General features: G+C 36.7%; 1 protein-coding gene across 3 annotated transcripts in view; it reads left to right on the forward strand.

Moving 5' to 3' along the window:
* LOC131426046 (glutamate receptor ionotropic, kainate 2) overlaps nt 1-26147 on the forward strand; it is a 43381-nt gene that overhangs the window by 1444 nt on the left and 15790 nt on the right. For all 3 annotated transcript variants that reach the window (XM_058588460.1, XM_058588458.1, XM_058588459.1), the window contains exon 2: nt 11471-11643. In XM_058588460.1, the coding sequence (XP_058444443.1) occupies nt 11471-11643 (173 nt within the window). The remainder of the gene's footprint in view (nt 1-11470; nt 11644-26147) is intronic.

Below are 26147 nucleotides of genomic sequence, written 5' to 3' on the forward strand. Positions count from 1 at the left end.
ACAACTACTGAACAGCTCTGTAAACCAAATGGAATCATCTATCGAATGGTTCGGTAATTGTTTTGTGTTGTTTTTTGATAAAATTCTGAAATTGAATTGATTTTCGGATTAAAAAAAACAACATAAATTTTCAACTTACGATTGTGTTTTCCCTCCGTGGTTGATGGGCTTGACGGTATTGCAAACATTATCAGATACGATTAATTATTGTTACAATTTAATATAAATATGTGTTATAACTTTTAGTTTAATTATTGAGTTTATTGAGTGAGGCATGAAACGATTTGAATAAGATGTTGATTGCAATACGCTCCAACATCCGGGGTTGGAGAGGCCGGTAGGGCTTAACTGAGCTCTTTTTTATGTTTCATTTTCATACTACCGGCCCTTATTACCGATGTGAAGTGGAAATTAAGCGAAATGAACGTACCCCACTCAGGTTTCACACGATAACGGAATAGTTGAATGGTGAATTAAGTTCATCTTTGACGTTTATTTTGTGAGGTTGTGTCGTGCTCGTGTGGGATCTGATGGATGAGGTGATATGTGAGTGAAGTATAAGTGAAGTGGAATGCAAGAACGGTAATAAAGGCCACCGTTTCAGCTCAGGACTAACGATCGACCAATAAAAGAGATAGAAAATGGGTGACGGCACCCCTATTCATCTCAAATCCATTAGTCATTTCATATATGAAAACCATTGGTTAGAGCGAGATCTGTTGTGTCTGTTCGATAGATTGACTTCGAGAGTGAGATGAGGTTAGGAGTATTTCGTGTCGCTATAACAGCGATATCGTACATTTTCTGAACTACTTTTATGCGGTATTGCTTATCAGAGATGAAGCAAAGATTTTGTATTTGATTTCATCACAATTCATTTATTGAAAGTCGAGTAATCGGTAGAATAATATGGTGACTCTATTAATGAAATGACTATTGGCACAATGAATTTAGTTAAAATCTATTCGAATTTATCTATTACAATTATTATCTATTAGAATTTACTATTTAATCAATGTTACAATATTTGCGTGTGAAATACATATTTGTAAATATGTATATGTATGTACACATGTGTGTATATGTATGTATATATGTGTGTACGTCAGTATGCCTTGGTGCCTGTATATATTTATACATGTATGTATGTATGCGTTGTATCAAACCGTATATTATGATACCTTTCGATTGTGAGTGAAATGTTGATTGCATTACGCTCCAACATCCGTGGTTGGAGAGGCCGGTAGGGCTTAACTGAGCTCTTTTTATGTTTTATTTTCATACTACCGGTTCCTATAACCGGTGTTATAGAAGTAGAAGTTAAGTGGAGTGAACGTATCCCAATTGGGTTTCACACGATGACAACAGGTGAACGGTGAATCGAGTCCATATTTGACGTTTATTGGTGGTTTGTGTACAATGGATTACTGTGGTATGAGATAGAATATTGTAAAATAGAACGGAATAATAATGACTTAACCAATGGGCAAACCACTGATAGCTGTCAAACGATGTTCATCCAGTTTGTATTGTGAGGATGTATCGTTTGGGACCTGATGGGTGAGATGATGTGTGAGTGAAATGTAAGAGTAAGTGCATGCAAGAATGGTAATAAAGGCCACCGTTTCAGCTCAGGACTAACGATCGATCATTAGAAGAGATAGAAATTGGGTAACGGTACCTCCATTCATCTCAAATCCATTAGTCATTTCATATACGAGAACCATTAGTTATAGTGACCTCTGTTATCTCTGTTTGATAGATTAATTTCAGAAGTAACATGAAATTTGGAGCATTTTGCTTCGCTAAAACAGCAGTATTGAACCACTTCCGAACTACTGCTATGCGTTATTGCTTCTTAGAGACGATGCAAAGACTTTGTATTTATCACGAATCAATTATTAAAAGTCGAGTGATCGCTAAAATAACATGTAACTCTACTAATGAGATGACTATTGGCACACTAGTTTTAGTTAGGATCTATCAGAGTAGAAATAGTAACTCAATTTTGTAATGCTTGCGTGTGGAATACATGTGGGTATGTATGCATGTGTGTACATATGTGTGTGACTGTGTGTGTATGTATGTGTTTTTGTGTGTATATACAATATACATTTTACCGTGCCTTTGAGTGCGTTGTACCAAATTGGTAGTGATGCATTTCGATTGTGGGTCAGTGTACACCAGATGCTCAAAAGTGCCTGAGCATATGGTAACACTGTCAAGGATCAACCGAAGACAACTAAATGTAAACATGCTGTAGCAATACTTATGGGACCCAAGGGTCAATATAATTTAAATAAAAATGCATGTTCTCATTTTTTTCCCGTCAAACCATCATGACCGGCCGTACAAAGATGTCATTAAAAAAACACTAATCCTTTTTTGTCTCTCTTTTTTTTTCGGAAATGGATGACTGAGCATAACCAAGAAATTCGGAATAAAGAATAAGATACTCAAGAAAAGCAGGAACAAATGTGATAAATGTGGAGCTGAAAAATTGGAAAATAATTTAATTAACACTCTTAGGAAATCTTAGATACAAAATGGAACATCGGTAAGAATAAAAATACCATTGCATACAACTAACTTTTACATTTCAGGGAATAAAATAACATCAGCAAAAGTACGGAATGGAAATAAAATAAAATAAAATAGAAGGACAACAAAAGACACTTACGAAACACAATTGAATAGAACACTGGAATTAAGGTAAAACAGAATATAAACTATGACCAAAGGTAAGAAAACCAACATGAATAAATAATAGAAACTGTTGGGTAATAATATAATTTCATTCGGCATGCGCTAATTCGGCCTGATACAAATTAACGGGGAGGGCAATACATTTTGGACAACATAAATTTTCAACTTACGATTGTGTTTTCGGATTTGGATACTTTTTTTTACAGAAACGAGTGAAGCAAATTAGAACCAGTGGCTACAGTTTCATTGCCCTACATATCCACGAAACAAGAAAACAAATGTTTACCAGTAGCAGCCGGTGAAAATTGAGAAAAAATTGCGACTTGATTTCCCGGTTGACCGGAATTATGAGCGCCTTTCAGAATACCGCACAATCCGTCGAGTCCACCAGAAGTTACCCTCGAACTCGAGATTTATTTTTTCCTTGGTTAATAAAAATACACTTACTGAAAGTTTTAATAGCTGTTTGACAGCTAATTTTCACGACTATCAGTATTTACAGAAGCTCGGTAATTGGAAGACAATTTTACCATACGGACAGTATGATTTTTACCGTACTCGGCAACAGAATTAAAATTTTATTTACAGAATTCTGTTAAGAAAATATGTGGAAAACTGATTGCCCGTTAAAAATTTGCATAATTTTTGTACAATAAAATTCATGTACCAAACCATCGAATCTTTCTAATGATTGCCGTAAGTTTTCGTCAAAAAAATTACCGAACAACAGAATCAAATCTTCCGCTCATCCTTCCGGCGGCATACGCATTCTACAATTCAAAAAATGCTCCTCTCAAGAGACTTTGCAAGTATCAATCAAATTTTTTATTGCTTCACAAGAACAGAAGTGCTCGTTGCATAGACCGTGGCCAAACAAACGATAGTCAGAGGAAGTGCTTGAGCCGGTTGGAGTAACTCTTCAGCGTTACCAAGTGTTTTTAAATCACTGTTGCGACGAAACTTTGAACAGGAATAAGGGTTTTATCGTGTTTTTCCTTGCATTGTGATCATTTTTCCTTCAGTGCTCGGCTCAAACGCATCGATTACTTTCGGATTCAATGCACTGTAATATGTTCACTTGGCCTCAGCAATTTATAGTCTAGCTCAGGGATTCCCGAATTGGTCTATATCGACGACCCCAGGTGGTCAAAATTGATTTCTTAGGAGTTGGTATATTGGAAAACTCATTTTAGGGGTCGACGAAATCTGTAGATTGACCCTCTAATTGACACAAACCCATATTTGGTATTTTTATGTGCGTACTCAAAGTTTTTTTTCCTAATAATTGCATAACCTAAAATATACTAAAAAGACAAACAATCTTGTTACCTTTAGAACATAGTAGTGGCAGAATGCAAATATCGGACTAGCGAAACTAAATTCGTAAAACCCGTTAAAATATTTTCGAAAGCATAAACCGGATTTAAACAATGGGAGCAAAACACAGACACGAATTTTTCAATGCGTAAGTCGTTTAAAAACATCTTTTTAGCAAGAACCGAACAAAAAAAACTGATTGGCAAAACCGAATTAAAGCTTAGGCGGTTTGTACTACGTCAATACTCAAGCGCTGAACTCAAGTTGTATATGAAAACGCATGGTATTTAGTCCTGAAGGTTTTAGAACTAAATACCATGCGTCTTCATTTGATGGAGACGCATCGTTTTTAGAATGATTTACTTTCTTTTAAAATCTGATATTATACCCGTTCACATTTTTAAAAACTACAAGAATCAGCCCCATGTGGTTGTTCGAGCCATTGATGTGGAACAAGGTAACCAAAATTTCTAATGATCTGCAATCAAACAGTTCAATCAATCGTCACACTTTTGAATCCGCTATTGCACGAGAGTCTGCCTAGATTAATCTTGATTAGGAACCAACACCGAACATTGTTTGTTTCATAGCCGACGAAATTACACCAATATCCCAAATGTATGCAATTATATCTTTGTACATACTTGCGATACGGATTTTGATATTAAAGCTTCTCTTCGTCAAGCTTGTGTTCAAGTTTTGTATGCAAGCAGTAATTTTTATAGCGTTAAGATTCTCTACCATTCTGCGATTTCGGTTGAAACGATAAACTATTTTTCATTATCAATCGAGTTCATCTTAGATAAATTAGAAATTAATCTTACGCACTCAACATTTACCCTGGGGTAGTTGTCAATTTCTCAGGCGAAACGACATAACATGGAATTTCTTTAAAGCTTCAAATCGTTTTATGGCACTTTTTGTCTTGCTGTCTAGCAACAACCTACCTCTAGCATGCTACCCGTAGGACTGAAACGTTAGCTATAATTTTGCTTCTATTTATAGATTCGCGTGATTCCAACAGCTTCGCTTTTGCATCGATTGACCAATCAGAGCGATGCTTTCCCTTTGAAATATCGCTTACTCCTTCAAAACCGTGATCTATGGCAGGGAAATCCGGTATGCCGGAGATTTTTAGCAAAGCATATATAATTGAAAATACGTGGCTTGATACATTCAAATCGAATCTCAGAAATATTTCCAATCAAATGAATTAATATTAATAATTGATACAAAATATACTGAGCTGTCAGTGTTTAAAACCTACCTATTTCTACGTCTATTTTTCCTTGAGTTTCTGATTCAAAAATTTGAAAAAAATACAGCGTAATGTACTCGTAAATGATTAATTTTTGGTGTAAAATCTAGAGTGGTGTCAAAATGTTAAGTGCGAATGAAAAAATTTCGAAATACATTTTGAAAAATTCTGAAAAAAATCAGAAAGGTTTCCCATAACTTATAAAATATTCCTGATTTGTTGAATGTTTTTTTCAAAAGAGGTTTTTGAAAAATTCAAATAAAATGAAAATTAGAAGAACCACCCTAACTCCACAAATATGGCAGTAGAAGGGTTAAAATTTTGGGAAAATCATCTCCAATACAAACCCTTCCAAACAGCTTATATCAATTTTATTTGTGTTTGGGGGCAGTTTTTACATGCAAACCCGGCTACACCCTTTGTTTTTTTCGGGTCTACCGAAAAACATTTAAAATAATTTCCATTCGTTTAGTGCAAACGATTTTTCGACAGCGAAATAACTGGGACAGAACAAACGAATGATAGCGTTACATACTTGCGATCGTAATGGCTCTGTAATAATCGAAAGAGAGAGTAAACAAAGAGAGGCTCTCATTTGCAGTTGCCGGCCCTTTTGTCGTGGGACTATCGAGTTGTTGAGTTGTTTCCAAAGTAATATCGTTTATATTCAAAAAATCATGCAAACTTTCTTTTAGCACGCGGTACATTAGCAGAAGAAATTAGGCTACTTTGGGTACCTGGTAGCTTAACTTGGTGGCGTCCCCTCGAATTATTAAAAACCCCCCAGAGCTTGATGAAACTAGATCGTCATCATCAACCGTTTGTTTTGACTATTGACGTTTTGGTTGATTTATCTATGAATGATAACGTGGAAGAAATTTATGATTTCAAACATTGCAATTTTGATTCTCTAAATGCAGAAATTTCTTAAATCAACTGGTTGGAGATATTAACTTTGGGCTCTTTTGATGACGCTGTGAAGAGATTCCTTGATGAATTGGACTCAATTTTTCAACGGCACATTCGTCCACAGAACAAACGGTCTCGGTGGAATGCGGAGCTGCTAAGAAAAGCTCGTAAACAGTTTTTTTTTCGGATAAGAGGAGAAAGCGATAAATTGCTTGTGCGTGATTTAGAACGTCAGTTCGATTCTCTTAATGCAACATGTTTTCGGTCATACGTACATCGGCTTGAGACCAGTTTGAAGGATGATCCGAAGATGTTTTGGAGCTATTTGCGAAATAAAACATCTAACCGAGGATGTCCGGAAAGTGTCAACTGTCCGGAAACGTGCATAATGTAATGAATTACCGGGGAATTTCTATTCTGAACTGTCGTCTAAAAGTTCCTGCAGTAAAACACATAATATCTTTGGATCAACACGGTTTCGTCAGGAATCGCTCTACTACAACAAACCTGATGAGCTATGTGTCTTCGCTTATTAGCAAACTTGAAAAACGTCAGCAGATCGATGCAGTATATGTGGACTTTTCAAAGGCTTTCGACTGTGTTCCACATCAACATACAGTAGAGAAGCTGAAAAGAATAGGCTTCCCCGATTGGTTAACCAACTGGATCTTTTCATACCTTTCAAATCGTAGTCCATCTGTAAGGCTTGGTTCTTCGTGTTCAGTAAGCTTCAATATAACACCTGGAGTTTCTCAAGGAAGTCATCTCGGGCCTCTACTGTTTGTACTTTTCATCAACGACCTCTGTGACAGACTTACATCTTGTAAAGTCGTATATGTGGATGATTTAAAGGTTTAATTAATTCTAACATGGTGCCATCAAAACGGTATGTGAGTGAACATTGAAAAATCTAGCATAATTACTTTTGCACGAGTACGATCTCCAATTGTTTTCGAATATACTATGAACGCTGTCCCTATAAAAAAGTAACATCGGTCAAGGATCTTGGTATTATTCTCGACAGTAAACTTCGATTCACAGAACACTACTCAACCATGGCAGCAAAGGCATATGCAGTATTAGGGCCCATCAAACGCAATACTCGCACGTTTACGGATATCTATTGCTTGAAGTCACTCTGGTTCGTATCATTCTTGAATATGGAGTTTGTGTGGTCGCCGTACCACTCTATCCACATAGATCGTATCGAACGAGTACAAAAGAGCTTCATCATATTTGCCCTTCGGCAACTTCCTTGGCCAAATCTTTTACAACTTCCTCTCTATGATCATCGCTGCGCTCTTATCAATCTTCCCACTCTACAAAATAGGCGAATATGCTTGCAGCGACTGTTTATATTCGATTTGATGTCGCACAACATGGACTGTTGTGCTGTTGGCCGAATTAGATATCAACATTCCTGGTAGATTACTGAGGAGAACTGAATTTTTATCATCTTTATTTTTGTATATATTATGACCCATACCCTAGAAACGTTCCATGTTTAATGTTATTGTGCTCGGTCGCGTCTTGAATACAACGCTCTAATTTTTTTTATCGATGACGATAAACAATAAACTTGAGCCGCTTAGCAGCAGCCAACTTTTTTGTCTTTGACTCCTAGACAATTGCGATGAACTGTAGATAGTGCAGAATTTATTTCCTACTGACGCCAGTTCTCTTTTAATATTCGTAACACTACACATTCACATGCATAAGGGCGGAGCTAACGAAAAGCAAAATATAAAAAAAAAAAACAAAAAAGAGAATTGCTTCTTGTTTAATATGAGAAAAATCAGAGTCGTTTTTATAATGGAAATGTATTATTGTAATAAGGGCGTATTCAGGAAAGTTTTAGTTCTTTTTTTTTTTTATTCAATAGTATAATATAATATTAAGGCACACTGCTTAAGCTCTAAGATGCCAAGGGTATTTACTAATCTTAATTATCGTCTAACTTAAAACTAGAGTAGTATCATTATGTAATATAGTATCTGGCGATCGGTAGTGGCCGGTGAATTGAATTTAGGATGAGATGATTCCAGATGGCGATGGTAATTTTCTATGTTGGCCGCATTCTTCGGTCCGTGAGGGTCCGCGGGAAACACCCCCAGGCTACGAAGGCCCGGCGGGTGGCCCGCATGCTGGTCATTGACTGGAGCGGTCTTCCGGTGATGGTGATGTTACGGAAGAGAATAAAAAAAAGAAGTAAATATGGTGGGAAACGGGGTAAAAAGGGGAAGTTTTAGTTCTTGATGAATTGTTAATGTCAGTTTTAAAATTTAAATCTGAATATTATTAAAAGCCAAACTGGCAGCCCCAGCAGTGTATTACTCATGTTTAGAGCAAATTCAGCAGCTAGAAATTTTATATGGAGGACTGAAACTGGAACAAACGTATCCCCAGCAGGCCGGTCTAGTTTTATTTATTCGAAAAGTTCTACTGTCAAATTTCAAACTGGCATACGATGCTGTTCTATTTTTTTTCTATTTTTGAAACATGAGTAAAACTCGCCTGGGGCTGCCAGTTTTTCTTGTTATAAAATCCAGATTTATTATTATTTTTTATGACCATCTGGGTACATTTTCAAAATTTCACAACACGAAAGTGAACGAAATTACTACAGATTGTTGTTAATACCACGTTTATTACGTAAATATTGTTGAAACGGTGAAAAATAGGTCCAAACCAGGGCCGCTTTTACAGAGGGACAGTGGGGGCTCTTACCCCCGAGCCCACGGTCTTAGGGGCCCTTGACGGGAGCCACTGAGTGAAAAAAAAAGATTATTCAGTTAGCTAGGGGCACACAAAAGACAACGACGGGAAACATTATACAAAATCAGTTCCAATGGCTCTAAATATTATCTAAAGACCTATTAAGATTACTTCTTTGTAAATCGAAGGTAGAAATCATCAGTGTAATGCAAATCTAGATTAATCTGATTAGCTTCATGCACTTCTCGGAGTGCGAAATTCGCACCAAACGAGTGCAAATAAAGCCAGTATTTAGCTGGTTCGAATTCGAGAAAAATACTCCGAGCAGTGTTCAGTATCGTAGAAAATATTACATCCTGAAAGCATAAAATGAAAACCCGCGATTACATCTTTCTGCTGATAATCGTTTGCGCGCGAGTAAAATTCTCGGCCTGAATTGAAAATAATAATCCGAAATGAAGTAATCAATCTCAAAATTCTATGTGTTAATGTTCTTGTAGCCGTTAGAATCGCTTTTTCGGAAAAATGTGCAACCGAAATCACCTGAAAAGAAACCCCTTCACAAGCATTACTTTACAATTGAATTGATCCGCACTGTGTGCAGTTCTGCTGCAGGACGGACAGAAAAAGCGAAACCTTCTGCACCAGGAAAAGCGAACTATTTTGATGTGTTGATCTTCTACTACGTTAATCATTCGCTCCGTTCGCAGTGCGGCTTTCGCTTCAAACAAGTGCGGAAAATTCATCAAAGTACGAACACAACGGAGAGAATACTTATACAAATCGTCAGTTCTAATGATAGTGTTATAAGTACCGCAAAATATTTGCCTGGTGGAAACCCCGAAGCAAATGCTTTGATTCTTAGGCTGTGGAGCGGTTAATTTGATGTTGTCAAAAATAACCCTGCTCGAGAGCAGAGATGCCAGGTCATTTTTTCGAAAATCTGTGTTCAAGCCAAAAACCTGTCTGTGAAAATCTGTGCCCCGTTTCCCGCACCATAAATAGCAGATCAAAATCAATTTGATGAGCAAAAAAAAAGGTCTCACTACCAACACGCTCAGTACCTTTGCCCTCAAAACCGCTCTATATTTTTTTTTTACTTTTTGGTGCTAAACTGTGCTCGATTTCAAAAATCTGTGAAAATCTGCGATTTATTCCAGAAGTGAAAATCGGTGATCATTTTCAGAAATCTGTGAAAATCTGTGTCATTTTTAAAATCTGTGCAGAAAATTGAAAATCTGTGAAACACAGATTAATCTGTGAACCGAGCATCTCTGCTCGAGAGCATGGTTAGTTTTGACAGATCGATGGTTATTTTCCGACACTGAAAAAAATCTTGTAATGAAAATTCTAATATTAATTCTTCAGTTGAAATTGTTTCCAGTGGAAATAAACCCAAATAACTTTCCGTCCGTCAAATTTTGAAATGGGCCGCAGTTTTAGTTAAATTTAACTACTCGGCACAAAGTAACCACTCAAGTGTCAGATTTTAACCGAAAGTTAACATTAACCGCGAAATGGTTCACAGCATTAGTAGGTAAGTTCAACTATTTTTCCTGGAAATTCCTTTCTGAGGATCATTAATCAATCTGAAAAATTTAATCAAGAGAGCATCCTCTCGGAACTAAACTCGGGAAAACAAATTTATCCGTTATTTTAAATAGGAAATATTTCAGATTTTTGATTTTATGTAAACAAACGGACGTGAACACTATCATCTTCCATATTTTTTTTATTTTAAAATCTCAATTGCGCGGATCAGCGAAATGATCCTATTCGATGGAAAATCATTCTACGAAATGTCACTCGGCGAGATGATTATGTCGTTGGAACGGCATTCGGCGATAGGGCATTCGGCTATTTTTATTCTATTTCTCTCTAGCAAATGATTGTCAAACATACGTGAGTTGTTATAAAATGTTGCGACAAGTTGCATAGTTGTTATTTGTAACAACGGAAAAACACAGAAAATTGCACTATTTCAACAACACAACCAAAATACTTATTTTAACTAACTTGATAAGTTACATAATCAGCATAAACATACAGGACAGTAACTTAATGTGCTACGTGGGTTATTACATGGCACATTGTTGTTATCGGTAGCGAATTGCAGGGCCGGCTCAAAGTTCATGTTTGGTATAGGCAAATTTTGTTGTAAATCATCCGCAATCTGTACCTAATTGATCGTCCCACAAAGGGTCGTGGTCCGTTTGTCAGAATCGCACATTTAATTTCCTACATTCAAAAAATTCAAGAGAAGGAATAAAAAGTTTTCAAAATATCTGAATTTCGTCGCACCCTTGATCATGGCACTCTAGGCGACCGCCTACTTCGCCTATGCCTTCATCCAGCCCAGGAGAATTGAATTGCATCGAACTTCAAAAAATGGTTCGTCTGCAGTTCCATTTCAAAGTGGATAGTGACAGGTGGCTTATTGGCCGTTCAAAAAAAACCGCCACATTTGAATCTAAGGTCTACAGGAGTCTGTATATTAACGTTACATAGTTACATATTAATTCCATGAGCTGTACTGATTGTCGATTTGTGTTTCCCACTGACCAGGAGGCCTCTTCGATGGAGACACCGACGACGCATCCCTTGCCTTCCAGTACGCCGTAGAGGCAGTAAACAACGAAAAGCTGTCCTATTCCAACTACCGGTTGGAGGCCCATCCCGTTACGGTCAAATACGGAGACGAGTTCGACGTATCCAAGAAACTATGCAAACTATTGAGGGTGAGTATCATTTCAGGATGTTCAAATAAGCAGACCCTTCTCAAAAATTATTAAGTAGAAATGCAATAATTGGTAGACACAATTTGCATTTTGTATAATCATTATCGGTAACTGAGTATTCATCGTACAACAATCGCGCAGCTCTTAGGTTTTAATAACCGTATAACTGAAAGCATTTGCAAGTACCTTCCAACATCCGGTAGGAGCCACTCACAATGAAAATAATTACCATCATCCTTTTATTGCACAATAACGACCGCACAATAAATACAATTGATGATTATGATCTGCAAACAACCTCCCGGTGAAGAGTGTGCTACAAAAATGTATCCTCACCGGAGGCCCACCGAGTCAAGTTTTCCCAGCTCGTGTGCCGTCCGCCCTCAAGTGTTCCACAGAGTTTCTCGCTGCTACTGCAATAGCTGCAAACAAGAGGCAATAGATAATAATCCAAACAGATTCCGACTCCGGGTGCCCGACTTTCGTACGTTCTCCGGGTACCGAAGAAAAGAACTGCGAGTGCTAAAGGAAAACAATTAAAATTTTCAATTAAAGTAAAAGCCAATAAACGTAAACCATTCGGTAGTTTGCTTTCCGACGTCGGCACTCGCAATGAATGAATGGTTTTGCGGCCGTGATGCCAGATCAGAATCAGGGTTAGGTTTGTTTTTAAAACCACAACGAAAATTTCTTCCCCCAAATTTTCTGTAATATTACTTTTACTTCTTCGTTTTCTTCCTGATGTTTCGTCTACTAGTAGTTATACACCTAAATCAGCAATAAATTGTAGTTATTTTACTTACTGAATTCAGACGTTCGCCTTTTGACTAATTCTAAAATATTATCCATTTTTTTTAATGACTACCGAATTTTTTTTTTAAATATTTCATCAGAAAACAACTGCGTAGGGCCAAGCGAAAATTCAAATTATGAATGACAGTTGTCTTGCTGAATTTCGGATTTTTTTAAAATGCATAAGATATGTCAAAAGCTATCCCTTTGGTAAACTTGTTGATTAGATTATCCAGCTATTAAAGTATTTCACGATGGCCTGAGTCAGTTATTATTTTGTTACGTTCAATACAATACACTGATTTAAAATTATTCATTAGTTTTATGTGAAAAAATCACATACAAATTTACAGATCCATGTCGATATCAATTACGCCCTATGTGTAAAATACGTGAGCAGATTTCATTTCATATGTAAAGCACATACAAATTACATCATCAACATCAGTCTATATTTGGTAATGAAAATTTATAAAAAAAAACATGAAAACTGACCAGACATTCATTTAACCGAAAGGTTAAGTGTTATGATGGCTTTAAAAAAAATATTCTGAAGACGATCCATTATTACTATTTAGTGTAACTGCCATCGTTTCGAATCACTTTAAAAATTCGACTTAAAAATTCCGCACCCTTTCTCAGATCGACTAATTTTTCGTACGATTGAGACAATGGAGTCAAACTTTGAAACGATCACGGAATGTTTAATGATTATATTCAATAAGTACTTAATCGGATGAGTCTTTTCAAAACTGCAGCTTGCACAAGTTCTATTGCAGTTGTTTTTATGGATTTCCATTAGACTCTCCAGTGAACAACCGTTCTACTTAGATATCGTAAGCCGAAAGCCGCCATCTTGAATTCAAAATGACTTCTGACATCGACACTCATTCATCCCACAAAGAACCAGCACAAAGTAAGATTGTACTTCCAGATTAACAGGTAAAAACTATAGACTCTAGAACTGAGTCCTGATCCCTAATTCTGTAACTGGTTTCTTAACTAGATTTTGAACCTGGTTTCAGTTCCCTAATTTATGTTAGAGGTTTCGAATCCAGAACTATGATTTAGAATTCCAACCTCAGAACACAATTTGGGATATAAATTTTCGATCTGAATTACGTTAGATATGAATTCTGAACCAGAAATTAGTTCCTGACTTGCGTTTCAGATTTTAATTTCAAAATTAGGTTTCAGAATTCATGGAACTAAACTCGGAGGATGGATTCTAGATTTTGGAACTGAATTTAGTTTCTATATTACGGTTCGGATTCGGAAAATAAGCTCAGTTCTATAAATCTAGTACAAAAACTCGGAACCTGAACTTTGCAATTGAACTCTGAACCTGCCTCAGATTTCTAGTTTTGTTCTTGAATCCAGTTCAAGAATTCAAAAATCCAAAAATCAAATTAAATGATGGCAAAAAAAAAGTACTCAACATTTGTAAACATTGGATAAATTCCGTAAATCACTTCTTCCTAGAACCATTCAAATATTCCCAAAGGATTATGGGAAGTTTACCTCTACTATCTAAGGCTTCAACAAAAAAACTATTTGTTTCGTGTTATAACGGATGTTCAATAAAATATAAAAAAATATCAGTCAAATAATAAAAAAGATTGTTTTACTTCTGAAATTCTGTAAATTCTGTAAATTCTGTAAATTCTGTAAATTCCGTAAATTCTGTAAATTCTGTAAATTCTGTAAATTCTGTAAATTCTGTAAATTCTGTAAATTCTGTAAATTCTGTAGATTCTCATTGTCTGTTTTATAAGCAAACAAAACGTGTGGTAAGTCCACTGTACTCAATCACTGAAAATATTCCGTATTTCTATGTGTCGATTTTACACGATACGCTTTGTGCGATGATTCGTTCAATTCGTGTGGTTGAAATTTGGCTTTGTTCTGGCACTGGCATTGAATGTTGATCATTTAGGGATTAGCCAAAGTTTGTGCTAGGGCACATGACCGTTTTTATTATTTTTACGTTTCGTCTTTGACTCATCAGTGCAGAGCACTCCGTTGCAAACAAACATTGTTCTGTAAGTAGCAGTCTGCTTAGCGGTTCAAATTGAACTGCAGAGTTTAGTACTAAGCAGTTCAATTTGAACTGCTCTTCACTGATGAGTCAAAGACGAAACGTAAAAATATCAAATTCATTGTTGAGTTATTTGTGATTACTATTTAAAATTTTATCATAAATGGCTTAACATACAGGGTGTCCCACGAAAAACTTCGAATTTAAAATGCAATAATGAAAAAAGGGTGTGATAGATTTCAATGATTATTCAGTTATTTGAAAAGTTGATTCATAAAATTTATTTATGAAAAATGTTTGGTTTTAACAGGACGGTGCTACGTGCCACACAACCAATGGAACAATCGATGTTCTGCGAACAATCTTTGAAAATCGAATAATCATGGTCAAAGGTGATGTGAATTGGCCTCCGAGAAGCAGCGATTTTAAGCCGCTGGATTATTTTTTTTTATCCAAAAACAATTGAAGATCTCAAGCACGGGATTCAAGCTGCTATTCATGCCATAAGGTCAGAAACAATTGAAAATGTACTCAAAAACTGGGTGGATCGAACTGACTACTGCCAAGCCTGCCGTGGGGGTCATTTGAACGAAATTATTTCCCGCATTTTCTCGCTGCCTTTATGAATGTCACTTTGAGAGTGTCAATAAACAATCATTATAATTTAAATTTTTTCAACTAATACTGGCTTAGGAGACCTTCAAATGCGAAAATTCAATGGCGATTGAATTCTAAGCGATAAAAGTAATATTATTGATGTTTTTCCAGTAACAACAGATGACCACTTGATTGTCAAATTATTTCGTTCATATGGTACGTATTTACGTCAACAACGCTTTCTTATTTTATCCAAGCAACCTGGCAACGCTGTTGGATCGCATCCGTTGAAAGATAAACAAACGGTGCTGCACGGTTGCTTCCGCCGTTCTGCGGTGTGCAGTGTCTGGCAACGAGCGAAGAAATAAAAGCAAATAAAAATATTACTTTACAGTTTATTGTTGGACTTGTAATCGCTGTCATCACCATCGCCACCACCCGCACCATCATCGGAGAAGAATTTACGTTCGAACGAACATCTGAAATCATGCGTTCCGAAAGCCGTCGAACAGAGTAGCAACCGGTCGGAAACAAAACTTCCCAGGATCTGTCTGGGCAAAAATTGATAAGAACGAAACCCCTCTCTGCTCCAAGCTCAGCTTGGTGGTCTTAGGACGGGCGTTAGTTTAAATATTTGATTTCCCAACAACACCGGCAAATCGACAACCGCATGCGATGTCGATGCACACTCGACTGGAAAATGCCGAGGAAAACCCCCGATGCCGTCATCCACTGTTTGCCGACTGCTGGTCATGAAGAAGAGCAATAAAATGTGAGACACTAGAGAGGGAGGCAAAATTATAAACAAACATGTTTGCAGCAAGTGAGAAATGAACAGCCAATTCAATTATTGATGTTGACGATGTGTGTGGTGGCAACTGAAGATTTTTTTTATCACCCTCCGCGCTGGTAAGGTTTCTTGCGGAGATTCGAGAACGCGTGGCACCACCATCTCGTGACATTTGTACAATGTTGACGGATTGAGATAACAAATTCAACATATTTTGAAGGGTGCGTCACTGCGTTCGATTCAATCAGGGAACGTAGATTTTTTTAGTGAAACGTGATTCGTGTGACAAGTAACCAAGCGTCTCCTCCGGATCGGTGGGGTCTGACAGTACGTTTCAACTACACAACACTCAATTATTTTAACATTTTTTTTCGAGTACATCCCCCATTTTCGCCCTACTCAAACTGAGCTCAACTCATCAACATCAATTGCAGCTTTTCATTCGCTCGTTCATTCAATCGCTTCCATTCAAAAAAGCTGTTCAACCGTCCATACAAGTTCAAAGTCAGCGGTAACACCCCACGTATCGTCCTCACCATCAAATTTCCAATACATTTCAATAAAACAGATCAAAAGCTCTCTGTCGAAGGGATCCCAGCAGCATTATGTTTATTTACCATTAAACCATGGTAGCAGCCTGGCTGCTGTGATTGATCCGCAGTTTATTGACTGCCAAAGTTAATTAAACGGATGGATCACTAGATCTATCGTTTCATAGTATCACCCGGGACGAGCGTTTGCTGCTTTGGCTATGCATGCCAGGGTCGAAACGCAATTTTCCGGCACTCTGTTCGGCTGAAACAATTTACGCTTCGATAATCTTTATTGCTGATATGAGAACTGATTTTAATTAGTGTGTTAATTATTTTTCCTGCTTAGCGCGTCCGTGTCAGTGTGGGTGGCACCTATGGTGTGTTATAATACTCAATGCGGATGCGATACACTGCGTGAGCTGTTGGACACCGTACTCTGCTCGTTAAAATAATAATAAGGGTAATTTTGACGTAAAACCATGTATTGATTTTCTATTTGAGATTTTGCTGGTTTTGTTTTTTAATTTAACACGACTATGTTAAGTAATAAAAACTACACTACAAAATCGACTTTTTTCGCCAACGTAATCTTCTTCAAGAGCAATACAATAATTTCATGCCGTGCTTGTAGAGTAATTTTGTCTTGAGTTGAATTTTTACCGGCCAAAATTTTTTTTAATCGGCGATCATCCAGTAGTCACTGGAGGTCAGATGAAGCAGACCCGTACCCAGGATTTCGTTTCGGGAGGGGCGCTCAGATAGAAAAAAAAATTTTACTAAAGATTACTAAAGTACCTGATACACTTTTCCACTGGAACTGTCGTTTTGGAGTATTCAAATAAAATTTGTGACTGTGTCCTAGAGAATGTAATTTTATTACATTTCTATACGCTTACTGTCGTGTTATTTCTGTAACACATGTCTAAGACCTTCTAAACATTTATATAGCACAACAATCCACAAGACTTGTGATGATTCTGAGATCATTCCTACATTCCTACTTTAAATGACGACAATTCACTGCATAAAGTAGCACAGCCGATTCGTGGAGAACGGAAAACATCTTCGGAATTTATAGGTCATATTAGTAGCTGGTCATACAAATTTACTTTGGCAATACTGGTTTCGGATTCAGGTTCTGGAAGTAGTGATCTGAAATTCTAAAACGAAATTCACATAAATTTCTCAGAGATAAATTAACGTTTGAGTACAGATAATAGTGCGAGAAAGCCAAATCAGAGATGCCCAAGTAATTGAAACCTAAACCGTTGATTTTAACCGTGGTGGCGATGCTCTTATGCTTCATGTAAAGTCATTTCACAGCGATTTCGATCTTCAATCGCTTCATTAATGCACGCTAATACTGGCCTGATTTGAGGTAGTCCTCCAAAAATATACTATACCGATCCCAGAAAATTGACATTGTAATCTTTCTATCCCACTGAGATGCCTTTCGAGGCACTCATGCCGCTTCGAAAAACTTTTGCTGGTTTCAGTCTATTGTCGGATAATCATTGGGTTTTCTTCGGTATAATAATGGATTCAGCCAAACATGTACTCGCAGTAAGCTTGCGTTCGTCTTTCTAGCCCTAAATACGTATGTGCGGGATCTTTCTCATCTGCAGAATCTTACTTAACTAAGGCTAACTAACTCTCACACTTTCTCTTTCCGGTCGTCTAGTACAATTTTATGTATTATTACACGGAACGACCGAAATCAGCATTTTCGCGAAAAATTTAGTTGATTTGCTGATTTTAGTTAGTTATTTTTTGAGACAACTAAAAAAATCTTACTTTTGCTGATTTAGATTTTCTATTCTCATTCCCTTAATAATAATAAAATATTTGTTGAACTGACTATTTTTTTTAGTTGAATTCACAAATTAAACGTACTGTCATTTCTTAGCTAAGGCACACTTCATATCCAGTCAACTAATTTTTTAGTTGAATTAGAGAAATAAAACGTTGTTTTCAACCAACATAAATGGTTGAATTGGTTTCTGCAATTTGCAGCTATATGGCGCTCGTTAACACCGTAATGACTACTAGCCACTAGATGGCACACTACTGCCGAAAAAAATTCAGACGCGGTTGTCTTTTCTATATTGGCAGGTATAAATACGATGTTGTGTTGGAGAAAAAGACATAAACGAAACGTAAACATCTTTTTGAATTTTTTTTCTTCTAAATCACTGTTTCTTCATTCTCACTGAAAACTTTGAGCACTCGGAAAACAAAAACCGAATACAAATAGTACACCGGACGGCGCAGCTCGGAAGGTTTGAAGATACAAAAAAACTTCATCACAATTAGAGTGAAACATTCGAAATTCACTTCACTGTTCCGCGTAAAAACATTATTACGCACAATCGCTTCAAGTGCGCACAAATTCTGAATAAATACGATTTCCACTAACAGTTTACGTCATTTTTACATATCGGTTTAGAAATTTATATAGGGATATATCGTAACACATTCGAAAAACAACTAAACAATTTGCGAGCAGTTTCAACAAGACTGTCCCTTTTAGCTTTTTAATGGATTGTTTTGCTTTGACACTGCTGTCCTTCAGTAATGACGGTGATAGATAAATAGAATCAAAGTTTCTGATTTTAATAACGAAATTAGTTGTCAATGAGAATTTAGTGTTGGATTGAATTATTGCTGGTTTGTGTCCAGAATATTCGCCAACTAAACACATTCTCTAAAAATAAGAGTTTTTTTCAGCACAGTGAATTCTAAATTTTAACTAATTTTATAGTTATTTTGGAAATTTCGTTGTTAAAATCAACTAATTCAAAAACAGTAATACGAATTAGGCGCAGAGCTAATTTCGGTCGTTCCGTGTAGCAGTGTTGGTGTTGGATTACCGAAAATTTGACAGAAGCTGCTCGATATTTATTTATATTGTATACAACATTTTCATTCCGGTAGAAGACGCTACAAGAACTCGAGTCTCTCAATGCATGAACCGTGAGAGAATTTTGATACATTTCTTCGCTCAACTTCATACTTTGAGTATTTCACGCCCTTAAAAAAAACTTACAGTCTGATAATGATCGTTGATGTGTGGAATTTCCCAAGAGAGAATCGCAAGTTGACAATTATCGCAGAAAATCGAATCGATGATTCAACTTGATGATTCTCATACTAGTTTGCAATATTTCGAAACCCTTGTGTGGAGCATTCACAGACATTTTCATAGACACAACTTATACAAAGGTTATAGGCACATAGTTAGAATAAGCGGCAATAGTAAAATGATTCTATCGCAATTATCAACTGCCTGTATAGAATCGGATCGCGAAGCGAGAATAAGCGACCGTTTGTTGCTTCTGAGAGGATCCCCACAGCAGCTTGCTAACCTTTGATTCTCAGAAATGTCACCGAGAGATATTCGCTCTCGCACCGGTATCGATTCTATGATAAATGAGCCATGCCGGGTTTTTGTTGCTGCGATGATATTCGTCTCTCTTTGATGGCCCTGATTCAATCGTGTGAAGAGTTGCCAGTGAGCGTTCTTTGATACGATAAATCCATCCTTGATTATTTTTATTATTATTGTCATTTATTTTACTTCGGTTTCATCCTTCATTTTATGTGATTTTTACTTTGTACTGCTTCGTTGAACCTGCCGCTGCGTGCTACGAGGCTTTTGGTAGCATTTAAAATATTGAAACCGTTGAATCATGTGAAATAACATTTCAATTTACTGAATACTCTCGTATCAAGAAAAGATAGATAGAATAGAACAATTAGTTCACTTTAATCATATTTATGCTCATTTTCCTTCAAATTAGATACAACTTTTCGTTTCGATAAGATATGTTGACGTGCTGATTTTGATCAGTGTATTCCATGGCGTTGTAGGATCATTTCTAATCATTTCATAATTTTGACATTTCCAGTTGATTTTGCAAATAAGTGACTTTTCAATATGTTAAAATTTAGATTCCAAAACTCTTGTAATACTGTTTAACACCTATAACTTACAAAAAGTAACACGATGTAACATTTTGTAATACCTAAAACTTACCAAAAATATTAAGCATGTGACGATTTGTTACGCCTATATCTCACAAAAAACTAACGCATACCACGCTTCGTAACGCCAAAAACTTCTACAGAGTAACATATTTCTCATTTCGTAACGCCAGTAACTTACGCTTCGTTACGCTTGTAACCTACAAAAGGTAATGGTAGTTTCGTAGCACCTAGCACTCACTAAAAATAACGCATGTAACGCATCGTAGTGCTTGTATTACAAACAATTACACAAACGTGTAACGCTTCGTAACGTCTTTAACTCATAAAACGTAACGTATGTAACTCCTTATAATCTATGACTCACAAAAAAGTAACGCATGTAACGCTTCGTAATGCCTATGACTGACAAAAGTAACACATGTAACGCTTCGTAACACCTTTAACATACAAAAAAGTAACGCTTCGTAACACTTATAACTTACAAAAAAGTAACGCATGTAACGCTTCGTAACGCCTATAACTTACAATGAAAATAACGCATGTAACGCTTCGTAACGCCTATAACTAACAAAAAAGTAACGCATGTAACTCCAATAACTTACAAAAAATTAATGCATGTAACGCTTCGTTACGCCTATAACTAACAAAAAAGTAACGCATGTAACGCCAATAACCAACTAAAAATTAACGCATGTAACACTTCGTAACGCCTATAACTAACACAAAAGTAACGCATGTAACGCTTCGTAACGCCTATAATTAACAAAAAAGTAACGCATGAAACGCCAATAACCAACTAAAAATTAGCGCATGTAACGCATCGTAACGCCTATGACTTACAAAAAAGTTACACATGTAACGTTTCGTAACGCCTATAACTCACTATAACTGGTTTTCATATGAGGGTAAAGAAGTGGTTAGATTTAAAGATCTTGTTTTTGCCTTTCTCATATAGAAAGGCTATGCAATCGCTGGGAAAACCGACTTTACAACCGAGTGCAGGGTTGCCACATTAAAATTTAAATTGTTCAAGTGAAAAAACTGTAAATTTTCTATTTTTTTTTTATTCAATTTGTACCTACTTGTTAGTGTTTTAACGATGCTTTTCTATAAAAGCACACTTATTGCCGTTCTCATATAGAAAGTTTATGCAATTTTTTGAAAAATTGGCTGGTTAAAATTGGCCCAGAGTTTCTTATTTTATTCAAGATAGAAAAAAATTTCTTGACAGAATCATCCGGTGAAATTTTTGGAAATATAAGTAATATGAGAAAGGAATCATCACACCACTAAGCGGATTAAGACAGGTTTTTTTCAAATATAACTCATCAAACAATTCAAATAACACGAGTTGCTCCACAGCCATAATTGGGCACAATTCCGTTTCGACACAGATAGACGAAATCCTGTTTTCGTAAAACTGAATGTTCCTTTACATAGCAATTTCGCACTACAAATAACGATGGCGATCGCCTTTTGTATCAATGGTGTACTATTCGTGACATTGAGTTGATACGTATTTCTATTGCAACGAATGTTGCAGTAGGTCAGCACAATTTTTCTGATTGTTTTGCAAACGACCACTTTTTTAAGCTTATTACAAAGTTTAAAAGCTTCTTCAGAGCATTGAATGGGCTGCATTACGAGCATGTCGACGGGATTGTATAACTTTTGAGCACTGAATAATGCTGTTGTTAGCGGAAACGACGTAATGCGGATGCACATTGTTTTTCATAGCCTACTTACAAACACGCTTAAAGTATACTCTGCAAAAGTCGTTCATATTTCGAAAGAAGAGCAATAACGAAAAGAATGTCTGCTTTTCATATTCGGCGATAACCTGGAAGAGGCTGTTGACTTCGCAGCACTTCTGAGGTTTTACTCAACCGAGTAGAATGTGTGGGTGACTAAATGACGACAGCAGACAATAGAAAAGGGGCGGAATATGAATTATTACTGTTAAAAAGTACCAGTTAGCACAAAAGTTAGTGTCTTTCGATTTATCGCCCTCCCCAACAACCAACATGACAATATAAATATCATTTCAACCTGTCACTGTTAAACAAATATTTCGAATAACCGTCTCCTGAATATATGGTTGGGAAAATCCGCTTCCGCATTTATTTTGTGGCACATTCAAAAGTTACATTCTATGGCGTAAACAATTTCAAATCGTTTACGATTTTTTTCCCCTCATATTTCTCTGTTTGCTAACTGGATTTCAAACCATAAACTAAACGGGAGCAGCTCTTCAGCATCCACTCGACATAACCGAACCGCATCTACAACTACTCTCTACGACCGTCACACTCCGTTCTACCATACACGTCCCGGTTTTCCGCATATCGGTTGGTTGGACGGAACCTGACGGCTTGTGTTCCATCGGTTCTCCGGTTGAGCAAATAAATTTTCGGTGCGCTTGCTGAAATATTCAAATGATGTGGAAGATGATGACTGTTGAATGCTGTTTGCAGTATCAAATATCAAACAATAATTCTATGATGACTGCAGCTGGTGAGACAGTGGAAGGGGGGAGGGAGAGGGGTCGTTGAAGCTGTATTTTAGTTCTGCTTTTTGTGTTCATTGGAATGATATTCAATTTTAATTGAAATTAAATTGAAATTGTGGTGTAACTGTAAAATTAACTTTTCACAAGAAAAAATAAATGAACCGCCATATATTTTATTGATTTCCGGACCAGCGTTGCACGGTTCTGGTGTTTTTTTTTGTTGGTGATGTGTTGGCCAGTTTTACGGAGAACAAATGTTTTGAACATACCTGTAGGGTAAAAGTTCATAAGTTTTCAACATTTTATTGTTTTTCGCATTTCACGGTGTACGAAGCTTGATTCAAAAATCACATCGAATAACGTGCAAATCGTTTGGAATGACAGACGGCATCGTCGTATGACAGTTCACATGTCAGGAAAAGGGTAACAAGGGTTGTTCGGGAAAAAAAACAAGTGGTTTCAAGTCATAACGATGCCTCTCAAGAGAAACGTCAATGTATAATATTTACTGCTTTTTCCAAGAAGAAACTCCCATTAAAACTTTATCGAGAGCACATTCGAAGCATTGTAATCAAACCCCAGATCCTTTCCCTCCAGGCATCGACATGCAACTTTAGAAATTCCTTCATTCAAACATACAGTGGGGTCTCGTACAACGCGGATTCGGTTTTGCCGGTATTCGTTGTTGCCGGATTCGTTATTGCCGGATAACCGCGATAAACGGGACCCAGAGCATATGGGATTTCGACTGATTGGGGCTGTGAACGATTATCTCGCTTCGGTCGACAGATAGAGCTATACAATCTTCGGCAAACTTGTTGTAGATACTTAGACCAACAATTTAGTGTAGTTTGACAGACAATTAGTTAAGAACTGCTCCGCTAGAGGCGCTTCGAAAAATGCATGATATAAATCATTCGCTTAATACAGACAAAACGATTTGTAACTCACATTATAGTATTTTGAAGAATGCGGGAATTCGGGAGTTTGTCAAACAGCAAAAGTATTAACTCGGACTTACTCCATCAGATGTAGCTAGTGTGCTTGAATACAAATATCAATTATCAGAATTTTGTTCTTATAAAAAGAACTTAAGGATATAGAGCGGTTTTGTTTGTTGGAAAGTTGTTAGGAATGTTATAGTTTACATTATGAAAACTATGTTAGTTTAGAACCTTCCCACAGAATGGCGCTATTGTGATCACATAAAATTTATTATGTTATATCTCTAAAACCTGATGATATAGATTGGCGGTGTTTTCGGAAAGAAAGTAAAGGAGGTAAAAACAGATTAAATAGTGTGAACAGTTGTAAAATTTTTTCTCACTTGGTGATGTTGGTGTGCAATTCTGGGTTGGCAACTCCTGTAATCTTGATTTTGTTGATTTATTAAGATCGTTTTTTGAGGGTTTACAAACTGGTTAGAAGATTGATAAAAGCTTGTGTGTGATAATTTAAGAGCAGTGTATCTTCATCAACATTGCTTGGTTTATCAAAAAGTATTCGATAATGTGAACAGTAGTTTAGTATTCGAAAAAAAGGTTTGCGCTATTGTGATCATGATGACTAAGAAATCTGTTTTTTGGGAAAATTATATTTGTTTGTTTCGTGATTTAGATTAGTTGACGGTAGAGATTTCTTATACAATGCTTGTGAAGGAATTCATAGCTGTCTGGTCGTGAACAGACTTGATGAGAAATATGATTACTTTTATGGGATTTCTCAAGTTTCGAAATATGCGGTTTCTAAAAGGTGATTTTTTTGAGGTTAGGATTTTCATGCATTAGTATTTGCTCAGATTTTTTGAGGTTATGATTTTCATGCATTATTATTTGCTCAGTATGCTCTGACATTTCATCATGAATAGACTTACTAACGAGCAACGCTTGCAAATCAGTGAATGGGCCCTAGAAAAGTTGGCAGAAAATCCGCTTTTTTATCGACAAATTTTGTTCAGCGATGAGGCTCATTTCTGGTTGAATGGCTACGTAAATAAGCAAAATTGCCGCATTTGGAGTGAAGAGCAACCAGAAGCCGTTCAAGAACTGCCCATGCATCCCGAAAAATGCACTGTTTGGTGTGGTTTGTACGCTGGTGGAATCATTGGACCGTATTTTTTCAAAGATGCTGTTGGACGCAACGTTACAGTGAATGACGATCGCTATCGTTCGATGCTAACAAACTTTTTGTTGCCAAAAATGGAAGAACTGAACTTGGTTGACATGTGGTTTCAACAAGATGGCGCTACATGCCACACAGCTCGCAATTCTATGGCCATTTTGAGGATAAACTTCGGAGAAGAATTCATCTCAAGAAATGGACCGGTAAGTTGGCCACCAAGATCATGCGATTTGACGCCTTTAGACTATTTTTTGTGGGGCTACGTCAAGTCTAAAGTCTACAGAAATAAGCCAGTAACTATTCCAGCTTTGGAAGACAACATTTCCGAAGAAATTCGGGCTATTCCGGCCGAAATGCTCGAAAAAGTTGCCCAAAATTGGACTTTCCGAATGGACCACCTAAGACGCAGCCGCGGTCAACATTTAAATGAAATTATCTTCAAAAAGTAAATGTCATGTACCAATCTAACGTTTAAAATAAAGAACCGATGAGATTTTGCAAATTTTATGCGTTTTATTGTTTAAAAAAGTTCTCAAGCTCTTAAAAAATCACCCTGTATATAGTTTTCTGAATTTTTCGGTTTGTTAAAATAGCTGTTATTTCGGAGGATTCGCAAAATGATGCGAACTCATGTGCTTCCCTAAGTCATAAAATGATTTTGTGTCATGCGATTCTCTAACAAATCTACTAAGCATACATCCTACGCGACGCTATCGTAACTGTGTTATACTAGTTGAGTCGCGTTGAAAGCTAGAATATAAAAACAACTACAGTGCAACAGAGAGAACGATCATAGATTCTTTCTTTCGTTTTATTTGGTTGTGTTAGAGACGTGAATATGTAATTTTTTCCTATATATACGTTGTAGCTAACTTTCTGAGCATCTAGTAGAAATTAAGCAGATAGGGCATTTTGGGCGCGTGAAAAAAAAAACCTGGAACGAAAAAAAACGGTCTGCTACAAAATGTTTGATTCAATTTACGAACTTCACAAAATTCGTGGGTGTAAAATTATTAAGATTCGTTGAAAAACAGTTGAGCTATGACAGATCGAAGTTACCGTTCCAACTTTTTTTCAGGCTTGATATTTGGAGTGTTAATAATGTACCAAATCACGTGCTTTAAAAAATTTTCAGCG

Source organism: Malaya genurostris, chromosome 1 (genome assembly GCF_030247185.1).
Source record: "Malaya genurostris strain Urasoe2022 chromosome 1, Malgen_1.1, whole genome shotgun sequence".
Taxonomy (NCBI): domain Eukaryota; kingdom Metazoa; phylum Arthropoda; class Insecta; order Diptera; family Culicidae; genus Malaya; species Malaya genurostris.